This window comes from Branchiostoma lanceolatum, chromosome 2 (assembly GCF_035083965.1).
Source record: "Branchiostoma lanceolatum isolate klBraLanc5 chromosome 2, klBraLanc5.hap2, whole genome shotgun sequence".
NCBI classification, from domain to species: Eukaryota; Metazoa; Chordata; class Leptocardii; order Amphioxiformes; family Branchiostomatidae; genus Branchiostoma; species Branchiostoma lanceolatum.
The window spans coordinates 1,442,601-1,467,886 of record NC_089723.1 but is presented as its reverse complement, the minus strand read 5'-3'; the positions used below and the strand labels follow the sequence as shown (position 1 = coordinate 1,467,886).

The 25,286-nt window shown below is 41.8% G+C and overlaps 1 protein-coding gene across 6 annotated transcripts in view; it reads right to left on the bottom strand.

Annotated features, from left to right (window-relative positions):
• The window catches only part of LOC136427157 (thrombospondin type-1 domain-containing protein 4-like), a 146,512-nt gene that overhangs the window by 105,375 nt on the left and 15,851 nt on the right, over nucleotides 1-25,286 (bottom strand). For 4 of the 6 annotated variants that reach the window (XM_066415917.1, XM_066415918.1, XM_066415921.1 and 1 more), the window contains exons 6-7: nucleotides 9,500-9,630; nucleotides 8,765-8,806 (exon numbers count right to left, since the gene is read on the bottom strand). In XM_066415917.1, coding sequence (XP_066272014.1) covers nucleotides 8,765-8,806; nucleotides 9,500-9,630 — 173 coding nt within the window. Of the gene's footprint in view, nucleotides 1-44; nucleotides 391-8,764; nucleotides 8,807-9,499; nucleotides 9,631-25,286 lie in introns of those variants that run through there. The other 2 variants (XM_066415919.1, XM_066415920.1) reach the window with 2 other exon arrangements.

The window sequence follows — 25,286 nt, the reverse complement described above, 5'->3', positions numbered from 1 at the left end:
CCACAAACACTTGAAGACGCTGTCAAACGTACAAGATAGCTTACCAAGACGTCTTGAGCGTGGCCACGGTTCCTTACATCCAGCAGCAAGAAGACAAGCAGCACTTTAAGAAGCGTCCCAGTAGTTCTCAACATCTTAGTCCACATTCACAAACTGCACCACTCACAGGAAAAAAAACTTTTCCCGCCACCTCCCGACAAAGAAGTGGTCTGCCCGTCAGTGAAAGTTCTTGAGCCGTAAGTGAAAGTTGTTCTGGTGGAAGGAGAGGGTCTCCTGATTGGATAGGGTTGACTGTGGAAAGGAGTTTTGTGTGTCTGAGAGCGGGGAGTGAGAGAGAGGGGGCCTTGCCTCCCCTCCAGAGAGTTATTCACTGTCTGTGCCAAGTTTGTTCACACTGACTCAGGGACAGACCACTTCATATCACAGGGGGTGGGTCCTGAGCAGGGGAGGTCCCAATGATTCACAGGGGGGGTGACAATGCAGGAGTGGTGATGTGATTTGGATGGGGTTTACAGAGCTTTGTTTTGGGTGGTATTGATATATGTATGGTATTTGATATTTGGAGGGTTGGCTAATGTCCTCTTGATTTGTAAAGGCTCTCTATAGCATTCCTGACAATAGAGACTGTTAGTAACAGAATCAATTTGATCATTGTTGAAATTGCGCTTTTAGAGCTTTCATTTCGGTGGTATAGCTACTTGTATGATATTTGGAATTTGGACGGTTGGCTATGGTCCTCTTGATCTGTAAAGGCTCTGTAAAGAGTTCCTGACAATATATGCAGTTAGTAACAGAATCGATTCGATCATTGTTGAAATTGTGCAGTTGGGGGTGTAGTGAGCTTGTTATCAAGCCACTGCAGTGTTTTTGACAATGGTTACCCAGACTCTGAGCACAATGTTAACCACATTTACTGCCTTACTTTTGTCACAATGACATTGCATTGTGATCAACTTTCTCTGTAATTTTTTGGCATTTTTTTACAAGTGAAAGGTGTTTTTAACCTTCTCCCTGCTGCCTAACTCTGTAACCAATAGGGAATTGGGTGCCAAAAGGCTACTAGTTACAATGTGCTAAAGGTTTTTAAGTTATAAGACATTTCAATTTGTACAATATCTAACCTTTAAAATGTCTAAGCGAATACCTACAACAACTTAAGGGTCCCAGATGATGTTGCTGTTGTGCTACATCAATTTCTTTAGTAAGACAAAATTCAATGAACCAATCATTTGAATTGTTTCGGCCCTAGCAATGACTAGCGGGCCACTACAAAAACAGACATTACACCTAAGGTTTATAACAACACTGGCCATTTCAATCGCAAAAATGCAAGTTAGACACGCAATAAAAATTATATAATAAAAAATAAACCTCAGAAACAATAGAGAACATTTTCTTTCAACTGGATAAAATTTTGTTGTTGCTTGAGTAACTATTTATGGCGTATCTTACTACCTGGATGTCTAACCTTCATCAATGTAACATTCTCTTTCATTTGTGATATGCTAAAATGTAGCCTGACTTATAAATCTATGCTCCTCATAAGAGGAGTTTTACCATCTAAATTCTGGACCAAATTTTCCACATTCTCCCCAAATTTTCCCTTGGGAAAATCATTTTACGTGCTGAACTTAACAGTCTGTCAATATTAGTGAAGGCCGAATAGCGTAAGACATGTCAAACTCCTCAATAGTTTTCCCAGTCCCTTAAACAGCAGTTAGGCACAGAAAACAAATACTTAAAAGGTGCGGGTGTTTGAAGAAAGTTGTACATAACGTTAGAGGCACATTGCAGTGCTTTGCTGGTTGGCAATTTTGCATCAGGCTTTTTTCCTCAATTTGAGTTATTAGGCCACACCAATTTAATTTCTTGGTTAACAGATTTTTTTTTTCACACAAAAAATCATAAAAACAGAAGGCTGCAGGAGTGAAATCTTGCACCTGACCCTGTTCACTCCCTGAAACTGTGTGCACCAAAGTACAAACTTTCCTCTGAGATTCTGTTTTCAAGAAATTAAATTGGAGTGGCCTTAGCGTTTAGTCCTTGTTACGAATCTCACACAAGCTGATGGCCTTGAAAACTTAACATGAACATGTATCGGAAAGAGTAGGGGTCCATCCCGGTGTGAGTGGATCAAATAAATCTGTCCGGATATGCTGTTCAGTACAAACCTGGTGAAGTAACCTGGGAGCTATAATAGGCTTGAACACCAGGCTAAGATTGAGAGCAGCTCATCTACACCAAATGTAGAACGGCCTCACTAGCTATAGCAGCTGCTTTGAACAAGGCCTAGAGTTAGATGTGCAAAATTTGGTATGACAGGGCCTGGAGTTCGATGTGCAAAGGTTAGGTGACAGGTTGGTAGATGATATAACCAGCTGCCGTTGCATGCCTGCCAAACTGGTGTGTTACGTGTATGCAAGCTAGCTAGTGAGGTCGCCACACCATACTAGATGAGTTGCACTCTACAACAGTGCTTGGAAAAAAGTTAATTTTTGGACACCTCATGATCATCCAAGCCTGGTATCGAAACCTTTTCAGGGGTTTTTCTACAAAAATTGAATAAGGGGGAGCACACACAGGCAAGGGAGGGAATTCTATGTATTTATGGAAGAATTAATTGCTGAGTGAAGGCTGGATATTAAGCTAAAATCTGAATTCAACAAGGGGCGCTGGGCTGAAACAAGAGGGCACAGTGCCCCTCTTTCCTGATTTAGATGAACCCCTGCTCTTATAGCTCCCAGGTATCTTCTGTCTCCTCCGCAAATATATATATAAAATGTAGTACTTGTAATGATGAATATTGCCAAGAAAGCTCTTTGAAATTCCTTCAACACACATGCTACATTGTCCTTTCCAAACTTTGACAAGACAGTGTTGCTAACACGCCATTCCCACCATATTGTGTTCTGGACATATAATACATGTAAACACAATTGATATGGGCAAAGCATTTTCCTGCAGAGCGGTCCTTAAATTTTCTTTTCAATCCTTGACAGTTGGTACCACACATGTCCCATCACAAACTTGCGGTGTGCTCAGGATATGTAATACATAGCAACACCACCACTACCAGGAAAGCTCTTTCCAGAACAGTAGCTGTCCTTTCCTTCCCAACCTAAACAGTTGCTACCAAGACATTCTCATGAACAAGCCTACAGGCTTGCCATGTGCTCAGGGTACATTGTGCATAATACAGATAAATTCATTGCACCACAATTGTACAAGGTACAAAGTACGGCATCTACTGGTACTTAACTACAGTTCTATACGGCTAATCTACCTGATACAAGAGTTTATGTCATACCTGGGCCGCGAAAACGTTCGATACGGGTGTTCTGAACCGTGTGATAATTTTTTGTATCACACGGGGTTCTAAGTTATATCACTATTTCTAACGTGTAACAATAGAGGCAAAGCTCATGGACAGTGATATCCTGTGCCGCCGTCGAAAATTCAAATACCGGATTCGAAGGTTGGAATCAATGTTGTTAAAATTTATTGTCAGAGGACACAAAACTCTCTCAACTTCTGGTGCATTCCCCATTGAAATGTGTGTTTTCTCAGGTGGGCCGTCAGGCAATCCGACCCGCAGTCGGGCTGGTACCTCGGGTGATACGGAATACCCCGTGTTGTATTCTATATGTATAGTATGGGATCATGACCTTTTACAATCATTGGAACAATTTCTAACGTGTAACAATACAGGCAAAGCTCATGGACAGTGATATCCTTTCCTTCCCAGCCTGTGACAGTTGCTCAGGGCCGTTCCTACCAGTCCACAGATGCCGGGGCCTGCGGCGGTTTGTTAATGGTGCGGCCAAGTGGCTGGTGTTGGCAGGGGGAAAGACATGTTGGGCAAATATTGTGGGGAGGTGTCAGGTAAGCAGCTGAACAGTGTTATACAGGCTGGGGGTAGGCGGTGAGCAAAGATGTTGTTGTTTCTGATGAGATAAGAAGACAGAAGAGAAAGGAAGAAGAAAAGAAGGAGAAGAGACAGAAGTGAATCGACCACTACAGAAGAACAACAAGTAACACAAGCTTTGACATATCGATTTGTCAGACGTCACATACCATGAGATGTGTAAATATGTTTTGTCTTCTATAGATGTATCAACACTGTTATATTTTACTGAAGTGTGATTAAGCTACGCGGATAGGGCTGATGACCATGTGATTATTTGTGATGACAACCTATAAGCCGTTGAAAAATTATTCCCGGTGAGCGGAGTAGAGACTTAAGTGAAATCGAACACTATAGTAGAACAACGAGTGCCACAGGCTTAGACAAATAGATGTGACGGATGGCATATACTGTGAGATTTGTAAATATGTTTTTGTCTTCTAAATATGTATCAATACTGTTATATTTTAAATGTGCTATGCTCTCCTATGGGAGGAATAAGAAGAAGAAGAATTAGCAAACAAATGAATGAAATAATGAATGAAATAATGAATGAATGAATGAATGAATGAATGAATGAATGAATGAATGAATGAATGAATGAATGAATGAATGAATGAACAAAAGAGGGTTAACTTCCGAAGTTATACAAATGTACATCCTACATAGAGGAGGATGAATCCCTTGCTAATGGACTGATATCGAATACAGGTAACCATCCTTCCGCGTAACACCAGCTTCACAGGGACATGGTGCGTCTGTACTGAATCTGAACTGGTCAAGCCGGCGTCACAATTCATGCGAGCATCGGCCGAATTTGTAGATCGCCCGAAGCTCGCCGAATTTCAAAATCGCCCGAGCGTCGACCATATTTTCCAATGAAAATCTCGAGCTACGTCCGTCGAACACTAAAAACTAAAAATCCCCCATAAGATGGTACTATCTCTTGAACATGGACGAAGTCAGTATCGACTAACCTGAAAAAAGGCCAATATTTGGGCCAACTTTTATTGCTAAAAATCGCCCGAAGCCCGCGTAATCGACAGGACGTCGGCCGCACTTCGGCTGAAAATGCACATTTGAAGCTTGCCAACACATTTGAGCTGAATTTCTTATTTGTGACGGGGGCTTCATCGACTCTTCAGGTGGAGAGACTGAACCACAGTCTGACCCAGTTACATGGTCTTCATCACACAAGCAGACTGTGCAGCAGAGACCTCTAGAGAACACACTCAGTACTGCATCTCCTTCAGCAAAACTGCAATACTGCTTGAATTGGTGGGGATAAGGGCTCTAATGACTTCTTCTTTCAAAAACATTGGTCCTCTGATTGGCACAGGTACATGTATTCACATGATGTGAGACCTTAAAACGACCCTTACAAATGTAAGTATTGGCGCCTGGCCATCTCTGGACCAATACAACATTTTGATAACATTCCATCTCAGTCTTCTCTCAGCACGGCTTTTACTGTGAATCAAAACTACACGACTGCAGACTCAACAACTTAAAAGGTAAAGCAGTCATCCACAATTGAGGTGAAGCATATTACTTGGACCAGAAGGACTGGGGTTCAAGCCCCTGGTAGGACACCTCTGGACAAGAGGCGCATTGAGTCATACCAAAGACTTTATACAAATGGTACATACTTCTGAAACAGTATGGAAGTTAAACACACTCCACTGCCAGTGGACTAGCCCCCTGCTACAGTGATTGCACCACAGTGTGGCCCAGGGCTATGAAACGGAGATGGCCACCGCCCTATACATCAATAATGGTGTGGGAGGATTGCTTTTTCAACTAGCTACATGTACATGTAGTAGTAGTGAACTGAGGCTTCGCTACGGCTCGCATACAATGTACTGTGATTCTTGTTTCTTTCACTGTAACGTTATGTTTACTGTTTTCACGGTCACCTCTGTACCGTGAACTTATCATCACAGTGAAAAACCTGTTGTTATTATTTATGATTCCTTCACACATCTGTTTTGTAAATCACTTGGCATCACCATGAAGTTAAAGTTCTGTGAAAATGTCTATTTTCCTTACATCGTGAAATTTTGCTATCGTGAAGGTAAAGTAAATTACAGTAGCCAAGCACATTGGGTCACCCCTACTCTTCTTGATTGATAAGTGTGTTGGGATCTTTTACGTGCAGAGGTTTGACGCTTGAGGCTTACACCTGAAGCTCCCTCATACATGTACGCAGGACCGCTGGCTTTACGTCACCATCCGAAATAACAAATGCAATGATTCATAAGTGTGTTGGGTTCTTTTACGTGCAGAGGTTTGACCCCTGAGGCTTATGCCTGAAGCTCCCTCTTACACAGGACCGCCGGCTTTATGTCATCATCAGAAATGACAAATGCAATCCCTTACGGTCCCCCGAAAGTGCGAAATGGAACGAAATGGAACGAAATGGAACGAAATGGAACGAAATGGAACGAAATGGAACGAAATGGAACGAAATGGAACGAAATGGAACGAAATGGAACGAAATGGAACGAAATGGAACGAACTAAAACATATGTAACATTATGAAATGAAATACCAGGAGATAGCGAAATATAAGGAACGTTGTAACATTCACAGTAGACGGGAACAGGAAGTAAATACATAATATAACGTGTTTTATTTCTTGAATCTGTTTGATAATAGTAAATACAACGTTTTTGCCGCGTTTGTGTGGCTAGATTCTTCCCTGAAAATGGGAGCGCCGCGTGGAAAGAGCTCGGCCGCTCTTCCTTGATTTTACCAACTATCTGCAAATGACCTGCTGAAAATAGCAGGGACAACCAGCAAACGGAACTGAGTATCGAAGAAAGGACTAGATTATACAGAAGTTGGTGGTAACATTGCATCTCATAATTCACCAAGAGGGCATGAGGCAAGCGTAATTTCATTATTTATACAGCGTGTTTGCGTGTTGTGTGGACTGTGAAATACATGTCCTGCTCGTTCACACCCTCCCTTTATTTTGTCGTGAACAAGGAAGCAGAAATGTCTTCAGAGGTAGTTCTCAGTCCATGTCCGTGATTGAATGGAGTGTGAAATGTCACATTGGTGGCACAGCGCAGAGCCGCATTTGCATATCATTAACGGAAGGGTCCATTCTCCGACAGCCGACCAGCCGAACAATTGGTTGTATGAAAATCGTTGTTGCGGAGATATGCAGCTACGTATTAGTTATGGACTAAAACCGTTTGTAAATAAAACTTGGAAGTCGGAGTTTGATTCAACCTGTCGGTAGCACGCCGGCCCACGTGCACAGTTCCGATGCGCTGGCAACATTGGCGGTTCATTTGCATGCGGGGCTCCATTTGCAACACGCAAACACGCTGTATAAATAATAAAATTACGCTTGCCTCATGCTCTCTTGGTGAATTATAAGATGCAATGTTACCACCAACTTCTGTATAATCTAGTCCTTACTTCGATACTCAGTTCCGTTTGCTTGTTTTCCCTGCTATTTTCAGCTGTTCACTTGCAGATCGTTGGTAAACACAAAGGAAGAGCGGTGGATCTCTTTCCACACGGCGCTCCCATTTTCAGGGAAGAATCTAGCCACACAAACGGGGCAAAAACGTTGTATTTACTATTATCAAACAGATCCAAGAAATAAAACACATTATATTATGCATTTACTTCCTGTTCCCGTCTACTGTGAATGTTACAACGTTCCTTATATTTCGCTATCTCCTGGTATTTCATTTCATAATGTTACATTCGTTACATTCGTTCCATTTCGTTCCATTTCGTTCCATTTCGTTCCATTTCGTTCCATTTCGTTCCATTTCGTTCCATTTCGTTCCATTTCGTTCCATTTCGTTCCATTTCGCACTTTCGGGGGACCCATCCCTTACAACATGTCCGAGCTTGGGATGAACCCAGGATCAAACTCCGCAATCCATATGGCCAAGTAGCAGGGTTGCATTACCGCCTGCCCGCGCGCCATGTACCTACAGGACAACATTTCCCACTTTTCTCGTTGTTACAGTCTACTAGTACAAGCAACAAAAGCAGCATTAAACCCTGCATAAGGTCAGTGCAAAAGATAATGGTCAGATGTTTTCACTTATTTGTCACTAAAAATCACCTCAACATGTGCTTCCCATGTTCTTTATGGGCGGAATACTTGACCTCGTGTACTCATGGCGGTTACTTCAAATTCGGGAAGACATTCACAAGAAAGTGATAAACCTTAAGGTTAGATATTATCTTAATCAAGACGTGTTCTCACTGAAACAATTACACCATGACATCTTTCTGAACTAGACCTTTCGAAGTACAGAAAGGGTGCACAGAGGACAAGAGAGAATCTCCAAGCAGATACACTGTGTTTTTTTTTAGTGTTGAAACAACGCAAAGCTGTAAAAAGGGAGCAAAATCTCCAAGCAGATACATTGTGTTGTTTTTGAGCGTTGAAACAACGCAAAGTTGTACAAAGGGAGCAAAAACGACACAATATGTGGAGGTACATAAAAGTCTAAAGAATAATCTAAGCGAGCAAAAAGCAATACGGGTATGTTCAGGAAATCCAAACAATTCAATGACCAAGTGAAGCATATCACAGCCAGGATAATACTTTCATCCACAAAGAATTTGATAAACTCCAAAGTCACCGAAAGATTAGAAACCTTCACTGGTAAAGAAAAGAGTTTCAAGACACAGGGAGGGATCTATATCCTACTCTGACATTAAGAATTGGAGGGGGGGGCTAGGGGGGCTTTTAAACAGGTGCGTTCATCATTCACCTTAATTTCACCTCCATCACCTGAAGTGGGAAGAGTTTCCTCTCTAAAATCTAACACCGTCGCTGCCTTGAAGCCAACCCAACAAAAATGTTACCAAGCAACTCACAAAGTAGAAGAAGGGGCTGTTTCTTCCCCAGGGCCTCTTTTCCTGAGAAACAATATCATTGCGCCATTGAAAGGACTCAGTACTAAATATTGTGGTACTACTACAGCAGTCCTTGTATGTACCACATAGTCAGGAAACATGTGACACCAGCAACAGTCTACAATACCATGGTACTGATACCACTGACCCCAGCGGTATGCTATGCAGTACCTACACTGTACAAGGTACAAGCATATGGTACCACCATGTACCACTATTCGCAGAAAAGAGCAGAGGTTGCAGTGAGCATTTAAACACCAACACTAATACACCTACCTTTCTCTCCTCCACTACAGCTGAACATGCATAATCATGCTATGATGCTGGAATTATACATTTTCTGCTCACATGCACAACCATGTACAAATGTACATGTTTGTACTACGGTATACTTACTTCTACATAAAGTTTTTACAGAGAACAGCAGAAGACCACACGCCAAAGCGCTTACAAGTTACTCCTTGCTCCCCAAGCGCTTCTCCAAAGCTTTCAACAAAGTTTGAACAGTCAAACCTGTCTATAGCGACCAATCAAGGAACTCATATAAAATGGTCACAGTAATCTGGAGCCCATTTTAGAATAATTTACAATTTTGTATGAAATGATATTCGCACCTCAATTGTACAACATGCAGTTTGTGTTAAGTAAAAATTGCATGCAATTTGTATTGGAGTTTTAAAAAGGTTGTTGCGTTACCTTGCACTGCCCGCCGATGCACACATCAGGTGACCCGGGGCTGCACGGTGTTCCGTCCGTCACCGAGAGCGAGAGACGCGCGTAGAAACGGTAGCCCTTCGCTCGGCAGTTCAACTCGCACTTCTGCGGAGCTGGATAAACAAAAACAATAAATCAACAAAAACAACAATAAATCAAGACCACAGCATGTCCAGGATCGATGACACAAAAAATAGAAGTCCTGCTGCAGTACCAAGGCCGGCCACCAGGAGGCAAAAATCAACTTTCACCATCGGGTTCACAACACCTACCAACTTGCAATGTACCAAAGAATTATGATCGCAATCCACGAATATTTGCACACACACACACACGTCCAAACAGAGTAAAAACTATACCTCCATTCTTCATGAAGGTACATGTAATAATTGACAAGTTTATAACAAATTCCTGCCCGAAGGCTAATTGCAAATAATATAGATACATGTAAAAGAACAGGTTACAAAGTAAGTATAAAATCGGCTAAAGTAGATTAATAATCTTATTATATATTAATAATAATATAATAATATTGATATACTCTTATACCTTGTAATTACAATGTTTAAATCATTGTATTTGTGTTTCAATACTGTTGTAGAAGAACTTACAAAAGTTCCCATACTTTTGTTGTGTCAATAAAGTTTAATTCTATATTCTAAATGAGAATTGAAGTATTCAAAGGTTTAATAAACCTGATTGAAGGATGACCTTTGTCCTCTATCATCTTTGAATGATGTAATGTTAGAAGTGAAAAAAAAGCTTTTAAAAAAAGCTGGCGTTTTGTCTACGTTTATGAGTGTGAAATGTCTTTTCCTGTTTTGTTATTAAAGTAGAATCTGCCAAAGAAAGTCACTCAAGGGCTGTTGAGTCTATGAAAAATTGTAATTTTGGGAAAGGAGTACTCTTTTAATAGCAGAAAGGCAGATTGGGGAAAGCAATTTTGAAGTTACGGCACTTAACTTAATTGCTTTTAAAAAAGCTGGCCATGGCTTAAAACTTGTACTTTATTTTAAAATGTACAATAAGTTCATTATAAAAGCTATGTAATCATGTACATAACACACAATAAAACATACAATTTGAAAAAGCAAAAGAAATATTTGTCAATTTTATCTTTTACACATTTGTCTGTCCTTCAACAAAGGCGTGCTAGGGGGCGTTCTTGCACAAGCCAGTCCCTGCTCAAAATGTAAGACAATTCTAGTTCTGTAAATGTTTAGTAAATTGTTAGAAGATTTTCCCATCAGAGCTGGCCTGTTTTATTGTATCACCCCTTGACCCCCCCACTTGTCCTGTGCAGACTGGGTGCAATATGGCCACCGTGGCTAAATAAAGGGCAGAGATTTATGTATCGGTCCAAAAATACTGCTCGAGCATTTGTATAACATGATTTATGCCATTTTTATCACACATACTAGACTGAAAATATATTTATACATGACACTAGGTATGCGGTTTGGTATGTCTTCTTTATTCTCGGCCTCTGTTGTATAAAAAGTTGTAACCATCTTTCCCTAAACATGTTCATGTTTATTGACAGTTTTGCTGAAAGAAGTCAAACTAACATTGTTCCGGAGGGATTAGACCTGCCCCTCCCCCTCTATCTGATGGAATGTTCCGATCCTGTCTGCACTTTACCACCCATATCCCAGTCTGGGTTGTCATGTACATGATTTATCTCACTGACTGCCAAATACCAGACAAAATACAATTTTAAAGGAAACCAAATCAATATAAGGCCCCGAAAATCGGATTTTGAAAGTCAATCAATTTAATCATTTCTATACATGATTAGTTCTAACAACACTATCACAATGTATAGCGAAGTCCATGATGCAAAAATATGTCTTAGTTGTAATGTGAGAATTCACTGAAAGTTGTCGCCGGGCTTTTGTAGGCTCACGAAACTAAGGGAATCATCGTATGTCATGTTTTTTTACGATTTTAAGATGCTCAAAGTGTTAAGTTATTACACGAATGTGCTAGACAGTGTTAGTAAGTGTCACTACAAGAAAGATTTCAGCATTTTTTATTTCCATTTCTTGGTCCCTAATATTGCTTTGGTTGCCTTTAGTGTATATTGTATTAGGCAATTTAAGAGCAGATTTTTATGGACATAAAATCACAGCGACTATAATTCACCATCTTTCGTGCCTCACGATTTTTAGTACCGCTTCTCAGATGTAGTTTTTCTACAAGTTCCAAAACCTGAGGTTCCTGATCCATTGGCAGGCACCAGAGTCCTGTCTGTCTGTCTGTGCAGAATGTCGCTATCCGAACATAAAATCATAGCGACTATTTCACAATTTTTAGTGCCTCACAAGTTTTAGAGGTCGCCCTAGAGGAAGATGGGAAGACCAGATCTTCAACACGCTCCAGGGGCTGGGGATCACCAGAACCGACTGGAGGGTCTATGCCGAGAGCAAACCAGCCTGGCGAGCCCTGTGCATGTCTGCAGCCGCCATGCATCAGACACTGATGCCTGCGAACGATTGATTTGATTGATTGATTGATTGACAAGTTTTAGTACCCTTTCTGGTGTAGTTTTTCTACAAGTTCTAAAACCTCAGGTTCTATTATTCTATTTATTGGTTTGGCTGTTCAGAACACACACAGGCCAGGGCTGCCCAACTAGCAACTAGTGACAAAGACAAGACATTACAATGGAATTTTTGACATGGACAGCATAACGAGCTATAACAATATTCTAAATACATTTTAAAGAAGACGTTAAACCGGATAGTGAGTGAGTGTGTGTGATGTATAGCCTCTACCAGGCTCCAGAGGTGGCTGGAAAGAGTAGAAATTGGCCAAATAGACAGAAAAACATGAAAGAGGAGTTAGTCTGCTATAGGGGTACAGTTTGCCGCTCTGAAAGAGGATCGTGGATGGCATATTGGACCCTCTCTCCGTAGCCAACTCCCTTGGCATACTATTAACTCTATTAGGCCAATTTATACAATGTTTCCAGCCATCCCGCGGGGCCTGGTAGAGGCTATGTGATGTACATGAAAACTATTGACTGTATACAAATGATAAAAAAACGTCTATAATGGTTGCTACATCAAGAGGTCAGGGTCAGTATACACGTATGGGTTCTATCCATTGGCAGGCTGCAGAATGTAGTTATCCCCATATTTCATGTTCGGTTGTCATGTGCCAAAAGTGTTGGTGATGAGAATGCCAGGAATGGGGTCGCCACACGAGGTCGTCCTGTCCGTGACATTCAATCAACCGCTACCCAAACTGTCCCACGCACTAACACAGACCTCCCACTGGACATTTCTGTCTAGAGTCAATGGAGTTTAGCCATGTTGTACAACCAGCAACTGCGGACAAAGAAGTATCTAAAACCCCATACAGGAAAATACATATATATGGGTCCCCCAAAAGTGCGAAATGGAACGAAATGGAACAAACTAAAACATATGTAACATTATGAAATGAAATACCTGTAGATAGCGAAATATAAGTAACGTTGTAACATTCACAGTAGACGGGAACAGGAAGCCATTTCGTTCCATTTCGCACTTTCGGGGGACCGATATATATTATGAAATTAATATTGTTCAGTCATGGAGTAAATTGAAACATGACATGTCTATTGTAGAATTGTGGCATCATGTTGGCTTAACTGTTAGGGTGTTTAATTAGGCCAAAACCCTGAGGACCGTCCTGGGTTTGAATCCTCTCACATGCCACTGATGTTGCGCACTTGGGAAAGGTACTTAACACGACTTTCCTCACTCCAGCCTGGTATAAAAATGGGTACCTGACTTTGGTTGGGGAAGGTTGTATTGGGGTCACCTGCTGGCGCCGAATGGCAGCTGCCCAGACCGTTGCGACGGTTTCACAAAATGCAACTGTGGAGCAAATATGTATCTGTTGCCCATGTGTATTATGTGATTGTAAACCCTGCACCAATTCAGCACTAGAAAGACTGCCATTGCACGGGTAATTTCTGACCAATAAAAACATTATTTTTATCATGCTGTATGAAAGGGATTGCATTCGTCATTTCAGATGGTGACATAAAGCCGACGGCCCCGTGTATGAGGGAGCTTCGAGCATAAGCGTCAAACCTCTGCAGGTAAAAGAACCCAACACACTTATCGAGAAGAGTAGGAGTGACCCGATATGCTGGCCCAAATGTACGAGCCCTAGCGAAAAGCCACATTGCACTTCTAGCTGACGAAAAAGCGTCATCATGGTCATGCTTCATCCTCAGTCTGAGGTTCTACCGCTTTACCTTTACCTTTACCCCACCCTAGGCTCTACCAGCCTCTGCGGGTCGCTGGGAAAAGAGTAGAAATTGGCCAAATAGAGTCAATTGTATGAAGGGACTCGGCTATGGAGAGAGGGTCCAATATTGCAACCCTGGCTGCGGCTGCAAATGTTACCCTCCATGGCCAAAGTCCCCCGGCAAATGTTCTCCCTATAGCCAGCGTAGTTAGTCTGGTAGAGACTAACCCCACCCACCGTGCCGCCAAGGACTACAGTTCACGGCGCCTTTGTTTACAAAACAGGAGTAATTCCTCGCTGGCCATGAAAAGCTGTTGTCGTAAACGTCGCTCGCTTTGATTCAACGTTTGTACCAATAAACGTTTGGCAGACGGAAAACAACTTCAAGGTCCCTCCGGTTATGTCAACTTTCTCTGGCTGTAGACTATTTCCGAAACATGTCCCCCCCTCAGTAAAATGTACCTTGACTGTCTGACCTAAGGGGATCTATGGATGAAAATCACAGAGTTTTAAAAGCATTGCAGTACAGACTCCTTTTGAGCACTTTTGTATCACATAAACATTAAAAAACACCAGACAGCATAACACACCAGTCTTGGAGTTGGTAAGTATAGAAACAACCCTAGCAAGGTACTGTCTAATTTGAGGCATGTCCCAACAAGACGTGCCTCTGCTCTACCATACAGGTGTAGCACCAATTTTAATTTCCTTTTTTTTAAAGTTCCCAATAAAGAACTGAAATCACTACCAGCAACTTATGTAACTCAGAATACAGAACCCTGACTGCCAAGTACAACAAGGTTTGAACTCTTGACTTCGTGGCCCAGAAATAGGATGGTTAACCACTAGACCATGGCATGTTATTTCCTGTACGCATCATCTCTGGTCCACTTATCTAAGAGTTACGCCAAATAACAGTTACTCAAGCAACTGGATAAAAAGATCAGACGTTTCAGCCACTGTCTTTCGTCAGTGACTGGATGAAGGACTGAGTTTGCAGCATTGATCAAGGTGACAGACAGAATTACTGCTATCTAAAGGTTTCATAAATCTGAGTGAGCAAGATGAGGAATAGAAAGTAGAAATGAAATGTGTTTTGTGGATGTCATGACAGCAGTCATCCTCAATTGATGTGAAGCATGATGCTGCTTTCAAGCAGCTCCTGACTAGAAGTGCAATGCGGCTTCGCTACCGCCTGCATTTTTTGGCCAAACATATTGGGTCCTCCCTACTCTTCTCAATAAGTGTGTTGGGTTCTTTTACATGTAGATGTTTGACGCTTGAGGCTTGCCCGAAGCTCCCTCATACACGTTAGCTTTACGTCACTATACGAAATGACAAAATTTAATGCAATCCTTTACAACATGTCCGAGCTGGAGTCGACCCCTAGGACCTAACTCTGGCCCACGTAAATTGATCATTAGTTCACCACAAGAGCTTATCTGAGGGCCTACTCATTCTCACTTCCTCCCAAAAAAGATCACTTCCCACTTCTGGCAGAAGGCTTCTCAAGATGAGACCTGTCCTTGGCCTCTCTCCTTCAAAACATCTAATCATAGTAATCACAACAAATCTACAGGCCCATGGCCTTGAACAATGCACTGTGATATGGTTGTGAGTTTACGAGTTGCTACTTGGTGTCATGGACAGGGCAACACCCAACTTACACCAGCAGTGAATGGGAACAAATCAACAGCTGGAAAAATGGGTCTGTTTTCTGTTGTCTTCACCGTTACCTCGTCCCTACTGGTATTTAACCAGACATTACTTATACTCAGGGATGTTGATTTGAGATGGACATATGGCCAACATATATTAAAGTTAGTTTTCAGGCAGTGTATTGTTGAAGAATGTCATTGGTTCCATAGTGATGCCTTTACAAGGGTAATTGTGGCGTATCGTCAGGAGGGCTATAGAGAGGACTGTGTCCTTGAACAGAGCACGATCCGGCCGAGATTCGGGGACAGGTTATCAGTCCTGAACGAGTTATCGGCGCAATGCCATGTAAACTAACTGTTTATGCAAATCATACATGTTAACTGTGTACCTTATGATAACCTTTGGAACAAACAGAGGGGTCAAACCAGACCAATGATTAAGGGTTCGTGACCCGCCCAAGGTGTTTATGGTGACATAACGCCTGGCCAGCGACATACTGTAAATGCTGAAATGTTTGCCGGGTTTTAATTTCACGGCAGCCAGAAAATTCGAGGATTCACAGTGGGTTTGAGTTTGCGTTTGAAACAATAGTAGCACTACAATCACACAACGGTATGGCTTTTTGTGGTGGTTTTAAGTTTGCGGTAAAGAGTTCACCGCAAAAACCGTGAACATAAAACCACTATGAACATTTCTGTATTTACAGTATAACCACAGAATAAACCACTGAGTGAGCAGGGCGATAGAGGTGGTTCATTTGGTGGTTGTAGGATTGGCTAGGTCAAATACCAAGGAAAAAATGGGTCATTAGCATCATTATATGAAACTGACGTAATTGTGAAAAAGTTCCCATCATTCCTACAAGTGTGCATTGTTGCTCGATCACTAATGCACAGCTTTCGTCTTCATTTACCCATCATGCTTACAACGTTATGGCTGTATAATTAACCAATAGGAAGGGAGGCTTGTGAATTGTCTACACAGCCTGGCTATATGATTATGTCTCCTAGCAGTGAAAATAATAGTCTAAAAGGTTGGTTTTGATTTAACTTACGGCCACGCCAATTTAATTTGTTGCTTCTCGGAATAGCCTGTCTGGTTTTTCCCATTTTGAAAAAAAAAATTGGGTCACTTTTCCCATTCACAAATTTTAACTCCCAATGTTACTTTCTGTTCAGTTGTAAAACTCAATAGCCACCAAAATAGATTATAAAGACCTGCACATACCTAAAAAGTGTGGTCACATTGACCATAAGTTATAATTTTTCATTTATTGAAACTATTTCTCAGTATCAATCCATATATTACATGGCAAAAGGTAATTTTGTTACTGAAATTATAGTACTAAATCAAAGAAAGGGGTGCATTTGCATAAAATGAGCCATACAAGCTGAAACTTGAATAATCCTCTCATTCTTTATGTTAGGTAAACCCTTATCTTCACCCCAGACTATTTGCAAAATATTTAATTCTTATTCTTTTTTTCCCTGTCGCTCCAATTTTTTTAGAAACAATTTAAATTGGTGTGGCCTTTAATCCCCAACATCATTTTTCTGCCTTTGTAACAACTACTTTAATTGAGCATTTAGTCAAGAACCTATGACTATAGTATGAGTATGAACAAGCGTTCTATATCGTTGAGAAACACCATTTGCGCCTTACTGACACATAACACACGAGTGCTCAGAGTCAAAAGGGCCATTAGTGAACAGTGTACTTGAACTGACTGCACTTGACCTTTCCTGCAGATTTGTTCAGGTGTGCCGATCAAAGCAGCGGGAACAACTCCAGCAGTATATCTTCCTTCCTGACACCATAGCCTATAGAAAATTGGTGCCACAAGGCTAAAGATTAACATGTTTTTCTTGTCCATACATTATCCAACTTGCATATTTTGCCAGAATAGAAAGGATAGAACACAATGTCATTATTGCAGCCAGGAAAAATAAGATACCTTTACATAATATTAAGAAATGGGAGTCATATGCTTTAATTTCTTCTTTCTTTCCTGCTTCTAAGTGCTACATTATATTTTTATTTTCCTTATTTACCAATTGAGATCATTTTATCACTTGTACATGGCAAACATGCAATAAAAATTCTTTTTTAAACTTGCATTTATTGTGCCCCTTATATCTGAGACCATTTAATAGTGTGCATAGTCCAGTGGTTTGTAACCTTGCCTCTGGACCAAGAAGTCATGAGTTCAAATCCCGGCTGTGTCGCTCACCAACATGCATGCTACTGGAAAGGGTGTAGTCCTTAGGACGGGACATTAAGCCGTGGTCCACTGTTCATTGTACTTGTCGAAAGAGGTAAGAAAATTTTCCCGGGTACAGTGAACCTGTACATACTGTCCCTCTTCTCTGTCATGACCAGTGGAAGATTACTAGTAGGTCTTCAGTGAGCTAAACTTGTACCTGTATCTGTATAACCGCCATTTGGCGTAACACACCATCTTCTGTATCTGTATCACTATCAATATAGCCGGTTTAACCGCCATCTGGCAAAACACACCATCTTCTGTATCTGTGTCTATATAGCTGGTACATTTTGTGTATAACCGCCATTCGGCGTGACACACAAGCTTCTGTATCAGATTCTGTATTTATATAGCTAGTATAACCGCCATTCGGCGTAACACACCAGCTTCTGTATCTCTATCTATATAGCTGGTATAACAATCCTTCGGCATAACACACCAGCTTCTGTACACCAGCTTCTGCATCTGTGTCTGTATAGCCGGCATAACCGCCCTTCAGCATAACACACCAGCTCCTGTATCTGTATCTATATAGCCAGTATAACTGCCATTCGATGTAACACACCAGCATAAGTGCCAGCTGCTGAAGCCTACATTAACCTCTCAGTGCTGGCACAAGTGCACCACTTCTGTTTCCCCTCACAGCAGACCACCGGTGCTGCAATGAGCTTGTTTGTAAAGACTTTCGAGTGTGCTGATTATCAAGTGCACACAGCCTATGTCAACACTTATGTCCCAACCTTCCACACAGCCACTTGCCACCTCCACGTCAGGAAAACCTCCGCCGTGTACAGACAACCTCTGGTAAACACGACGTCTCAATAGCTTTACTGCTAAGTGTCTACGCTTGTATCTCGACACTCGAGACTTGACAACTTAAGGCCTCACCAATTTAAGTTGTTGGTTCTATGATTCACCTCTTCTATTTTTCCCAAATCCCCCCAAAAAATTCACCACAGACAACCTCCGGTAAACACAACGTCTCAATAGCTTTACTGCTAAGTGTCTACGCTCCTATCTCGACACTCGAGACTACATGTAAGTGACAATTTAAAGCCTCACCAATATAATTTGTTGGTTTTCGGATTCGCCTCTTCTATTTTATTTTTCCCAAATCCCCCCCAAAAATTCACCACAGACAACCTCGGGTAAACACAACATCTCAATAGCTTTACTGCTGAGTGTCTACGCTCGTTTCTTGACACTCGAGACTTCACAACTTAAGGCCTCACCAATTTAACTTGTTGGTTCTAAGATTCACCTTTTCTATTTTTCCCAAATCCCCCCAAAAAATTCACCACAGACAAACTCGAATAAACACCACGTCTCAATAGCTTTACTGCTAAGTGTCTACGCTCGTATCTCGACACTTGAAACTTGACACTTAAGGCCTCACCAATTTAACTTGTTGGTTGTCGGATTCACCTCTTCTATTTTTCCCAAATCCCCCCCAAAAATTCACCACAGACAACCTCCGGTAAACACAACGTCTCAATAGCTTTACTGCTAAGTGTCTACGCTCCTATCTCGACACTCGAGACTTGGCAACTTAAAGACAGACACAAGAATGCTAAGATGACCACTGAAGGGGACTGTGCCTGTATCTCCAGATCGATAATAAAGACCTTAAACAACTTAAGAGAGGAGACACAAATGCCCAGATGAAAACTACAAGTAATACATTCAAGTGCTTCTATCTCAGTAATCACGACTTGGCAACGTAAAGACAGTAGACAAGAATGCTACAATGTATGATGAAAACTACAAGTACTGTGTTTATACAAAGGTAATAAAGACTTGACAACTATAGGCAACAAGAAAATTAAGATAATATACGACCATGAGACTATATATATGCTCTTATCTTAAGTTGGTAATCTTAACTAAATAACTTAAGAAAGGAGACAAGAATGTAATTAAGATGAAAATTTCAAGTACTGCGCTCGTTATCTCAGTAATCAAGAAGGTTAAGATGAATGGTACAGTACATGAAGGAATGTGCTCTTATCTTGGTAATCTTAACTTGAAGTTCATAACTTAAGAAAGAAGATAAGAATGCTAAGACGAAAATTTCTTAAAAGTGCTATGCTCAGATCTCTGTAATCAAAACTTGAAAACTCCAGTCGACAAGATTACTAAGATGAATGTTACAATGGGGCTGGGGTCTTATCTCTGTAATCTTAACTTCATAACTTAAGAAGGAAGATAAGAATGCTAAGACGAAAATTTCAAGTGCTATGCTCAGATCTCTGTAATCAAAACTTGACAACTCCAGTCGACAAGTGTGCTAAGATGAACAGTACAATACGGCTGAGGTCTTATCTCTGTAATCTTAACTTGACAACTTAAGACAGAAGACAACAGGGGTTAGAGTGATAAGAACAAAGGGGCCGACTGGGCCGCACTTAAATACGAGCACTGCACTCCTTTGGTTTGGCGTAAGACAATCTTGTAGCTTCCAGTCGGCCCAGCGCTCTTGTTTACACGGCTAGACGCGCGGCGCGTAAAAACACAACAAAGAAAGCGTTATCGGTTTGATCAGGATCCCTGCACACAATGCAGGGTATAAAGTTAATTCTGTTTATGGACTCTGCGGGGACATAAAACCGCGCTTGTTCCCTCAGCGGGACAGACCCGCATTGTTGGCATTCCTCGCCACTGACAAACGCCGGGATAAACAAACCACGCACTTAATCTTAATGAGTCAATCATTGTAAAACAATCCGCACCTAGGTGCAAATGAGATGGTTGGATAGCGTAACGGTCGCTTGATGTGTTTGACAGCTCCTTGGCTGGGGAAAAGCCGGGAGTTGGTGCAACAAACCACAAACACGCCCAAAACCATGCACAAGGGACTGAAAACAGCGTTGTTCGTCACCAAATTGGAAAAGTCAGACCTGGTAATAAATTGTACCCTATTGAGCGGCCCCCTGGCGCGTTTTTGTGCCTCGCAGGCGATAGTTTTGACATTTTTCACATTTCAAGGGCGGCGGGTTGAAAGTCCTACTCTACACCTTGTGTTTTGAGGCTAGAACAAAGCTTCGTGGCATCTGAAAGAAGTTGCTTTTCTTTACACAACATCTGCGGTTTGGGAGGACTGAAAGGACAGAAAATACTGCCTATACGTCTGACTGTTTCAAAATTTTATCCAGTTGCTTGAGGAACTAGCCTGAATTCAATCAAGCTCCTGTAACGGCTTGCGCATGCCGCCCTGTAACCGTATAGGGGACAGAAATCCCCGGACAGCTGGAGTTTGCGTTATACAGACTACTTCAGGAACTATTTTGGGTATACTACCTATACTATCTATTTAGGGTTCTCACAGAAAAAAAACAAAGAGGGGTAAAGCAAGATTAGGGTACGTACAGGTAAATGAATGAACAAAATGAATTAGCAACTGGATAAATTCTCTAAAAGAATTAGACATTTAGCATCCACCATCTGTCATCAATGACTTAGAATGTATCAAAGTTTTGGGTACAGTGACCGAGAAACTTAAGGGTACAATAGGACCACTTAATACATTTCAAAACACCTTTTATTACATGAACGTATTGACAAAGGCAAATATATTTGTTTAAAATTCTGATCACATACATTTATCATTAGGTCATACCAGCGTAGTGGGAAAAATTCAGAAGACCAGACAGTTCATACAACAAACACTACATACATCCTTAAATATGTGTATGTGGGACAGGGCGGGTCCCAATCCTTACCGTGAGGAATCTGAAGAATTTAAAGTTTAAATGTCAAGACAGAATTATCTCATTACGAAAGAACACAGACAAATTTGTAACCATTAACATTTCATAACAGCAACGCAATTATGACTCAAGATAAATAATATTTGTAAGGTCACATTTCAAAGCTTTGTCCTCCCCCCTCTTTTGTGTGGAATGTGAAGTCTAAAATGAATTAAATGTCAGCAAGGCTTGAAATACTGGGTGCATGTGCACCCAAAATTGGAGTTGTGCACCTAATTTTTGACTATGGGCGCACCAGTGCACCTACATTGTAGATATTTTTGTAGGCTATAGGGTAGAGGTACTACATTGATGAGTATTATACACTGACATTTTACTCTTAAATTATCTTATGTCGAGCACCCAGCCCTACTCAATTATAACACTATATCAAAAACGTATGCTAGCCCTTAATATTGTATTGTATTAGTAATTAGGATGTTAAGTTTTCTTCTATACTTCTATTTTGTATTATGTTTAAGAATTGTTGCCATACTTTGTACCGTGTACAATTGTCGTGCAATAAAGTTCTTCTTCTGTTGATTTAGCCAATTTCTACTCTTTCCAGCTGCCCGTGGAGCCTGGTAGAGGCTATGCCGTGCCCCTTACGCGACGGACGGTTCTCGCGCTAAGACCGTGCCGAGGGCACGTGGCGGTCGGCGGCTAACACGGTCAGCCACTAACGCCTTGTTTACCCTCGGAACGTGACACAACAATAACAACAGGAACGACCCCCCTCTCTCATCACCCATTAAAAACTACCCAAGCCTGGAGTGGCCTCACCGTATAGGTCACACATGCTCATAAACCTCAACACCATTAGCACTGAGAAAGGTCCATTGTCAAGGCCGCACTAAAACATCCCAGGAAAGGACCGGTGACCCCCCTATGTTTAACTAACACAGGGATGGATTACATAGCGGACAGGGTAACACAGTAGCACCCATTGAGAAAGACAGAGGCAGCAATATTGGTGGTTTCAGGGCAGGACGTGGAAGAATGGCTGAAGTGTTAACATTTGTGCACAGTGTTGAAATAAAGCATGCCCCCACAGGGGACTTTGCACCTGTTGGTTAGGAAATACCACTTGCACTAATTGGTTTTGTATGACTGATAAAAGGCAAACATACTCCGTAAACACGTCAAACAATATCAGACTAAATAACGTTTGAAAAAAAAGCACTGCAGAGAGCTGCGGACAAACTTCCCGCAAATAGGGGAGAGTTTAATCCTTTTTTTGTCTTGGGAGCAGAATGTAGAATTTGGAAGATGCAAGAAACAATTTTCTGGTCATTCTTTAAACATATAACTTTGCCTGATAGTGAGTAAAATTAACGTTGTTTTCACGCTGTTCATAAAGGGCTAATGTTTCTATCCGTTCTTCTTCATTGTTCATACTATATGAGGGTCTACATGGGGGGTTCCGACAACGCTTTACCCTAAATTCAGAAGACGTATTGTTCAGGGCAACTGGCGCGATCGGTTAGGTCTAAGACCTTAGGCCAGAAGGTTCGAATCCCTGAGGGACTCCGAAAGTTTTAGCCACCAAGAGTTAAACACCTAGAGAGACATCAGCCTCGAATGAACCAAGCGTAACCCAGCACCAAGAGACCACGTCTAGCAATATAATAGACGTTAAACAAGGACAACAACAACAACATTACACTAAAATCAAGGAAGGCGATTACAGAAAATTTGGTCACCTCTCTACGAATTACATGACCAAGATGAACGGGAAAATCAAAATAGGCTGCCTACGCTTTACGGTAAGGAGCATGCAGGCCCTCCTATATATCGTCCTTTATTCATAACACACAGTCACCAATATCAAATCTACCATGCCCTTACCGTTAATGCTACAACTTCACCAAGCCCGTGCTCTTGCATACATTTATAACTGAGTCCACGCTTATTGACATTCTTAAAATCCCCCCAAGTGTTGACAACTCGAGACACGCGTCGTAAAAATCAGCGCCACTCTGTAAAAAAAATTCCCACCGCCCCCCTCCCCACGGTCGCGCGCAAGGTACCGTTATCTTTTTAATCGCGCGAACCTATGCTTTTCGATAGATGTAACGTTGTCAGAAAGTACCTAGAAGCTACGTGTTTGAGTAAGAACGCTGCCACCGCCATCCTCGGCCGAGAAACCATCTTAAGTTCTTCAAAACTTCTTCCTCCGATCTTCTGTCTTTCTCGGCATCTTCTTCATGGAGCAAAGCATCATGGGAAGATTAAGATAAGGGGGAAGACCCCAAGATGACGATTTCTTTTTAAAGTTTTTTTTTTACCAAAAAACGTGCAAAAAGCTATACTTTTGTACCATTAAGTTCAGCCAAATGGTATCAAAGGAATGAAAAGTGTTTTAGTGTCTATCCTTTGCCAAAATCACCCCTTTGAAAGTTACTTTCACCCTATGAAAAGGTATAAGATGGAAAACAGCTTTTGCGTTTCGCAGAAAACAGCTCAGTGGCGTTTTCTTCTACCATCCCTTTTTAGCTTCGTAGGCGTTGATAACGTTCAACCAAATGGTATCAAAGGAAGAACAGGTTTTACTGCTCATTCTCTGCCAAAGTCATCCTTTCAACGTTCTCTTCAACCCATCACAGATATGAAACAGCTTTTGTGTTTCCTTGAAAACAGCTTTGTTTTCTTCCTCCATCCCTTTTTAGCACTGCCAAAAAGAGCTTCGTAGGTCTTTTAAGCTCTTTGTCTTTTGATTGATATGGTTTTTGTTCCTTCACAAATCGCTTCAACATAAAAGGCGTAACAAACGCGCAAAGACTTACAAAAGCAAGCCATATGTCTGCTTGGAAATCAGTAAAAGGGCTCTGACAGGTTTTTATAACGTTAACTGCTCCCGTATTGTAGGAGGTCACGGAACATATGGTGCCGATCCATTTTGCAGACTTCCATGTACAATACGTCTTAACTCGAGAAGAAACGGGACGTCAAAATATAAGCAGCCACGTTTGATCAAAGCAAGTCAGTGAGGAAGAAATACAGTTGTACCGCACCGTTGACAGGACCCCCCGCGGGCGCTTTGTGCCCTCGGCCCGTCCGCTGCACCCGGGCACCCCGGTCATACGTCAGTCCTGACAACCCAGTCAGCCGTGTCGTCTGAGGGACCTGTCCGTCACGCCTGTTGCCAGGGGTAACGGACCGGGGAGACCCCGCACACACACGCCCCGCGGGGTGGCGGGAAGAGGCGACCCGACCCCGGATCGACCCCCGGAACCCGCACGCCCCACGGGGTGGCTTCCCCGGGCAGGGAGGGGCGACCCTACCCGCGGGAGATGTAATCCGACCCACGGGGAGAAGTGACCCGACCCAGGGAGGTCATGGACGTAGTTCACGAACGTACCAAGATGTTTAGAACATCAAAAAAGTTATCTATAATTCAGAAAACCTTGTAGAGGTACAAACTACATGTAACGTTATTTAACGTTTTCGCCCCCTCGTTTGTTCGTTTCTTAATTAACGTTTTATGTTTGCAATATCTCATGTGCATGAAATCTAATAATCATCCCTTTAACTTTGATATTTAGTTCCATACACAGATTGTAGACTCGTTATGTAGCACTGTTTAGGTATCTGCCACACACTGTGTCCGTTACAACTGTTGTGCAATGATATTGTTGTGCAGAAAAGATTTGGTTTGATTTAACAAGCTAAGTCTGTGAGGCAACGTCAACTCCAAGGTGAGGAAGTTATAACACACATGACTTACCGTTCTCCGTTTCCATTTGCTGGGCTTGTATAAAAGGCAAAAGACAAAACTTACACAGAATAGTACCAGGGCGCTCGCCAGAAAAGTCACATCATCTTTATAGCGTAACATGCATGAAAGAAGCGTCAC